Source organism: Spea bombifrons, chromosome 4 (assembly GCF_027358695.1).
Source record: "Spea bombifrons isolate aSpeBom1 chromosome 4, aSpeBom1.2.pri, whole genome shotgun sequence".
NCBI classification, from domain to species: domain Eukaryota; kingdom Metazoa; phylum Chordata; class Amphibia; order Anura; family Pelobatidae; genus Spea; species Spea bombifrons.
Window position 1 is genome coordinate 96,072,858 of NC_071090.1, and position 7,271 is coordinate 96,080,128.

At 39.2% G+C, this 7,271-nt stretch overlaps 1 protein-coding gene across 1 annotated transcript; it reads left to right on the forward strand.

Moving 5' to 3' along the window:
* Positions 1 to 286: 286 nt before the first annotated feature.
* Positions 287 to 6,620, forward strand: LOC128490896 (low molecular weight neuronal intermediate filament-like). Its single transcript, XM_053463019.1, has 4 exons — positions 287 to 1,086; positions 4,337 to 4,657; positions 5,159 to 5,283; positions 6,109 to 6,620. The coding sequence occupies exons 1-4, from the start codon at positions 379 to 381 to the stop codon at positions 6,335 to 6,337; spliced, it is 1,383 nt and encodes a 460-aa protein (XP_053318994.1). The 5' UTR covers positions 287 to 378; the 3' UTR covers positions 6,338 to 6,620.
* The last annotated feature ends 651 nt before the right edge of the window (positions 6,621 to 7,271 follow it).

Consider the following 7,271-nt stretch of genomic DNA (forward strand, 5'->3'; position numbering starts at 1 on the left):
ATTCTTTAGAAATGTGGAATGTTAGTGTATCAAAACCCCATGACACTCAAGCAAAGGCCTATTACTAGGTCATTCCTATTCTTTGATGAGTCATTAACATGGTAAATATGCTGTATGAAGTATAAATGCAGTGCAAAATGATGTGAGCAGCCTCCTGTCATTCAAAGGGTTACAGAGCTGCAGAACAGTTGCAGAAGATATTGCAGAGCACACATGCTGTACCAAATGGGCGTGGCCACCTCTAGGATGGGTGGAAGGGTATATATAAAGTGATGCTGCAGATCTGCAGTGTGCATTGTGTGCAGAGCAGAAGGAAGACCCGTTTGCCCCAAGTCATCACCACCAGAAAGATCCCACATCCACCTAAACGGCTCAACCATGACTTCAAGAGATTACTACACTTCCTCCTACAAGAAGATCTTTGGAGATTCACCCAGGTCCTCCTCTCACCTGTATGGCACCACCAGCAGGTCCCAGCTCTACCGACCTAGGGATACCTACACCAGTGTGTCATCCTACAGGAAGGTAAGCAGGTCCCCTGCCAGCCATCACACCACAGCCTCCGACCACTTCGACTTATCCCAGTCCACAGCCCTAAGCAATGAGCTGAAGATAGTCAGGACCAACGAGAAAGAGCAACTGCAAGGGCTCAATGACCGTTTTGTCACTTACATTGAGAAGGTCCATAACCTAGAACAGCAGAACAAGTTGCTGGAAGCAGAGGTGACCTTGCTGAGACAGAAGCAGTCAGAGCCCTCTAGGCTCAGCCAAGTGTATGAGCAGGAGATCCGAGAACTTAGAGCCAGGCTAGAAGAGCAACTTCAGGAGAAGGACCAAGCCCAGCTGGACTGCCAGCATCTGGAGGCATGTGTCAGGCAGATGCAGGAGAAGTTGGACCACGAAGCTGGCAAAAGGGAGGAAGCAGAGGATGCTATGAAGAACTTAAGGAAAGATGTAGACCAAGCCACCCTGGACCGCTTGCAGCTGGAGAAGAAGGTGGAGTCCCTGCTGGATGAGGTCGCCTTCCTGAGGAAGGTCCATGAAGAAGAGGTGGTTGAGCTGCAGGCTGCAGTAACAGAGGCTCAGGTGGGTCCCAGGGGGGTTGCATGAGGAAGGGCGGTGGCTCAAGCATGTTGGGAAGGGAGGCTGTCATTGTTAGGAAGACATGTGACAATACTACAGAGTCCATCCTACCATCCAGGAACACACATGTGATGTCATGCTGATCATTGTCACCCAAAAGTGCACGTGTCAAGGGCACCTTATGATGGGTGTGTATGACTACACTGCCTACTGAATAACAATATTGTTAAATAGGACTAGACCTAACAACAGAGCACACAGGAATTCTTTGTTCATTTGGATTTTAGGCTCACTTGGGTTTGCTTTGGGATTCAGGCATTGATGGGGTTAAAGGGATATGGTCGTGATGGCTGATCAATAAGGAATCTGTGGGAGGGGGGGTTCTTCCCATCTCCTTTATTCGACCCCAAGGGAGATAGATGGTTGCTGAGTACAAAGTAAATGGTGCTCCTCCCAAAATTATATAACAGGAGCAGCATTGCAGATACTGAGGGGGGCGTCACCGGGAGCCCAGGGTTAAAGGGACCCAGTACTGAATACTATTGTGCATTTAATGTAAACTAAAGCCAGAGGGTGATATTGTTCAAATGTGATTGTACTTTAAATTTCTACCATACCACAATGATCACAGCTTCCATATATACTGCAAGGAAAAAACACTTTAGACATCGTTGTGCTATATAGTCTGCAATATTTTTATTACTAGGATCTATAGGTGACATCATGACCTAGAAAAGTTTTATACAGCGAAGCTTGCAAACTGAAATAGAGATTGCAAGCTCTGCAGTACAGTCATCCTAATTGGAAGCAGGGTTCAATACTCTTAAGTCACCTAGTATTTCTATTTTATAGTTTGAGCCTCATAGGCATCCTGAAAGTCATCTACTTTACCTAAGCTTTACCATCCTCTCAGTGATGAAGGACATCATGCATGTTAGAATTAGGTGTGGCATGGTCCACAGGCAAAGTATTCTCCATCTACAAAATGAGGACTGATATAAGAGCAGGGGATGCACTCAGGGGTAGCTTTAGGGACCTAAAGGAAAGACTCATCAGAATTATCTTAGGTATTTCACATTTAATTTGAATAAACTGTATTAAGTAGCAACTATAATTATGATCAAATAGTAATTGATGTGATACTGTCACATATTTAGTTTCCAGCCATTAAACCTTTAATCTATTTCCAAATCAAATGCAATTTTAATATATTATATCCACATATAATGTATATATTTGAGTATTGTGTTATTATATTTCTTAAATAATACTGTGAGCCGGTGAGAGGGTTCATCTTCTAATGGTCACAAAACTGCCTGGTTGCCCAACCTCACTCATCCTAAATTATCCTGCGCTATTCATTATAAGGAATGTTCTGAATAGCTACTGTTTTTAGTTATAGTTTTAGGTAATCTTTTGACTTTTTGTGTCATTTATTATAATAAATTATGTTGCCTTTAGGGGCACAAAGATTTACATTATCATTATTATTGCTATTATTATGATTCACACATCAATAATCTATATTGCAGTAAAGTCATTAATGTCAGGGCTCTGGAATTGTGTGCATAGAATGCACTATGGACAGAAAGTATTGATTCCTTCCGCACAAATCCCTTACATGCGCATCTTATTAAGAAGCATATTTTTGGAGATTCCCCCTGGGAGACAAACTAATCAGACATGTAAACATCCCACTTCTGTCAACCTGTTTATTTCTATGTATTTGTCTGCTTTGAGCATTTTTTTTTCTAAATACCTATATGGGATCATATACCGGTAATTTCCATATATTGTTTAAAGGTGCTCTTCCACTTACTATTAAGTTTAGCATTCTAGTACCTAAATGCAGCATTAGAAATATCATTTGTTGTACTGTGGAATGCCTGCACCCTTCCCCCCAAAAAAATGATTGAATCATGTAAATGTGTGTCTCATTCATCATTTTTGTTGGGAACACTTAATAGTCATGTGACACAAAAACATGCAATGATAGGTTCTCGCCATATAAACTGATTAACACCAAAAATACAAAAATGACAGATCCGCTAAGGTTTAAAATCATAGCATATTATTTGTAGCTATTCTTTTGTAGCAGAATCCTTAATTTTTATAGAATGGTATGGAAAATAGGCTGATGGTAGAGAGTGATTTCTATATTCTATATGGAAAGTATCTGTAAAAATTCTTCCAGTTTAGGGCATCCATAAAATATAGTCTCCAGTCCCCAGTGATAGAAAAAGAAACCCACTGATCATAAAGAAGGGAAATATTTCCAATAGTCATCACAGTGTGAAAAAGACATTTATAGTACACAATCAATTTATAGATTTGTTTGATGCAAAATGTATTAAACAATCAATTCATAGATTTGTTTGATGCAAAATGTATGTTGCAGTGCAAATAGGAATGGAGCATACACACACATAAAATGATGTCATTAAATAAAATTGAAAACTCAAGTATTAGTTGACTTTTCATGTATAATAAAACACCATAAAAGCTCAGTCATGTGTTAAATCCAATAATTAGAAAACATAACATATCTTGTAGCCATAGCTGGAGATACTCAGCATTTGATCCAAGTCTCTAGTTTTTTTATTGTTATCTCATCGTATACAGACTACGCTAATCCGCAAGTAGATAGGAGAGCAGAGCCTGGGGTCTTCAATGCTTAAACCCAGCTTTAGTGATCCAATGTTAAAACCATCACAGCACGGGAAGGTAGACAACCTGATGAGTTTCCTCCAAGCAGGATTTACTCATAGGTGTCTCATGGTGAATACCATTATCTCAAAATACACCTGATTACTAACTAAATTATGTACGTGTAATTATTTTATGAGGATCCAATTGAAACAATATTGCAATCCCTTGTTTAACTCTGTCAGTTGGCTATGGCCACTTTCCTCGATGGGAGATGAATCGGTTAATACTTTTTTCCAGGTGAGATAATTTGTACAGTTTGAAGGTAAAACCAGCATAAATAAGATTAGGGTTTTTTTGGTTTTCAAACCTTTTTTACCTACAGTGATGTAAAACAATTTAAATTGTATGTAAACACAGAAGCTTTAGATAATTATGCTAAGGACATTCCATTGCTGGAATGCTGTATATTGATGGGATATGAATATTAAAACATAAGTGAAAATATGGTCAGGAATTGTTTCAAAAGATAAGAAATGCCTTTTCACCCAATACTGAAATGCCCACCAGAGTTTCAGAATAGCCTGACCAAAGCGTCTTCTTGCAGGTGACGGTGGAAATGGATGTGGTCAGTAAGCCAGATCTTACAGCTGCTCTGAAGGAAATCCGCATGCAGTATGAGGTCTTGTCTTCCCGCAATCAGCAGTCGGTAGAGGAGTGGTACCAAACCAAGATTGCCACCGTGTCCAAGGAGGCAGAGAAGAACAACGACAATGTGCGCCAGGCCAAGGAGGAGATCAATGAGTACCGGCGACAGTTACAGTCCCGGACCCTGGAGGTGGATGCTTTGAGAAGTGCTAATGAGTCTCTGGAGAGGCAGCTTCAAGAGGCCGAGGACAGGAACAATGACGAGATCACTCAACTGCAGGTAACACATTAGGGCCATTCTGGTCAGGGCTTACCTACTCCATGTAAAAGCTGCTTATTCTACAGAATATATGTATAAGTGTAACAGCATTTTCTTCTAAACCACTTCAACCTTACCAAGTAGGCCACTTAAACTGCCCAAGTGTGTGTCATAATTAGGACACAATAAATATATCTATTTAAGGTCTTGCATTTGCAAGCTTCTTCCACAAGTTGGCATGGAGAGCTTTCAGATCTCAGATTTTTTGTGACAACCTGCGCACCACAATGCATCTCTTTAACGGGAGGGCTTTCTATTGTTCTAATGTCACATTTCCCAGCTGCTTACTGGGTTTCTTTTACACAGTTGAAGCCATTTAAGGTTTAGTCAAGTGATTGAATCAGGATCAGTTTCGTAGTATTCTAAGCAAATGTGATAACAGGGTTTATGTAAAATTAAATGCGTAATCAAAGTGATTTATTGCAATGTTTTCCCCTATAAAGCATATCTTCTTTTCTACAGGAGACAATAAACCAGCTTGACAATGCACTAAGAAACACAAAGAATGAGATGGCCCGTCATCTCAGGGAGTACCAGGACCTGCTCAATGTCAAGATGGCTTTGGATATTGAAATAGCAGCATACAGGTATAAGAAGAAGTATCTTATTCAGAATATGGGGAAGCCTTGTTCTATAGTAATTGGTAGTATAATTTGTTAGGACTGGCATATGATTAGAACTGTACACTGCTCTAAAATGCTGACATCAGCAATATTTCAGCAGAACCACTAACCTAAGCCACATAAAACTGGGGAATACATTTTTCATTCACCCAAGTGTGTTCTACACTTAAGTGAATGAATAATTTATAGAGCAGGATCTGCAGTTCTATGATCCAGATATCAAGAAACAAAAGTCATGTTCAGAAGCAGGTTTTTTAAGGACCCTTAAGCAAAAAGCATTTGGGGGGCACCATCTCTAATACATATAATAAAAATAATAATTGTAGATATGTAACACAATACTTCTGATCACAAATTGGCTTAACGAGTTATACATTGTAGTTATAATAATAGGAGTACCTATTAACAATGTGAAAGCTATGAACAACAAAAATGAATACACAAACATCTACAAAAGTCTAGGTCAGCAGACTTAAAGGATTGGCAGCCCTTCGGCCGCTTCACTAGAAGCCCTATTTTGTTATAAAGGGGGTCTCTCTCTATTCTATACACCAAAAAACCTATGCAATGGTGTTTAGAGATTAAAATAAGCATCTTGTTAAGCTACTGATTGTTCCCACCATGGAATCTCCACTGTACCAATAAATGAAGGCCTTGGACTATGGTCCATAGAACATATATGTTGTATGACGATTCAACTGACACACTCCTATTTTATCCAGTGGATGACGTGAAGCGGATTACACAAAGTGGAGTCCATTTAACCCAAACCTTGTTATCCATTTACAGGAAACTCCTAGAGGGAGAGGAGACCCGTTTGACCACGGTGGGTGGAGGTGGCATGTTTAGCATTGGCTACCCATACTCCTCGGGTTTGTATTCTGGAAGCAAGAGTTATTCTACAAGTACAGTCACCATTAAGAAAGAGGAGAAAAAAGTGTCCGATGGAGGCAAAGGAGATGCCAAAACCTCAAAGCCAGGAGAAGCTCCTCAAGAGAAGACCCCTCCTAAAAACTGATTTATATAATGTATTATGAATCCCACCTTCTCTTACTTTTATCTCATTATTTTTTATCTGATTTATCATTTTTTCATGAGTCAGCCATCATGCAATACGATTAAAAAAGTATGTCAAAGTATTTATTTATACTAGGATCCTGCCATGAACAGAAACTAACTTACCCTTTGCATTTATGGTATGCTAGTAATTTATTTGGACATCCAAGCAACAATAAGTTGTTTACATTTTATCATGTGTAATGCATTAACCCCAAATTCTATTAAAAGTGATATGTTACACACAGTGTCTCCAGTGTGAAAGTGAACTGGATCTATACATTGTAGAAGAGTTGCAGCAAGGTGTACTGTTTAATAGAAATATTTAAAATTTGTGCGCTAAAAATGTGAAGCCAAAGAAAAAATGAATGGCAAATAGTAAAATTTAGAATGCAGATATTTTAACCCTTTTAATATCATTCACCAGTATGTGGAGGAGTCGTATGGAATGGTGTAAAAAACTGAAAACAGTTGCATGGTATCCTTATATTTCTCATGGCCCTACCCCATATTAATACACAATTTATCTCTCTAATGCCACAACTAAGGAAAAGTAGATCTCACAATTCTACAATAAAAATGTTTAATTTGTGGTTTTAGAATTAAATAATGAGAAGTCATCACAAAACCCAGAAATGGTCATCAGAATTCAGGAAAGCATTGTGCTCAGCCCAACGATCGGTCCATGTTCCTAGATGTGTCGATCAGATTTTGAGATGTTGAACGTGAAGCATCTGTGTGGTTGTGAAAAACAAGGAGAACGTGAGACTCGATAGAATTCAATGTGTGATCTCTAGCTTAGAACACTTAATAAACCCATTAAACTCCCACATAGACAGACAGTGAAAGAAGTGATCTGCCCCCCCAAAGAAACTGCAAAGGTGGTAATTAGGAAT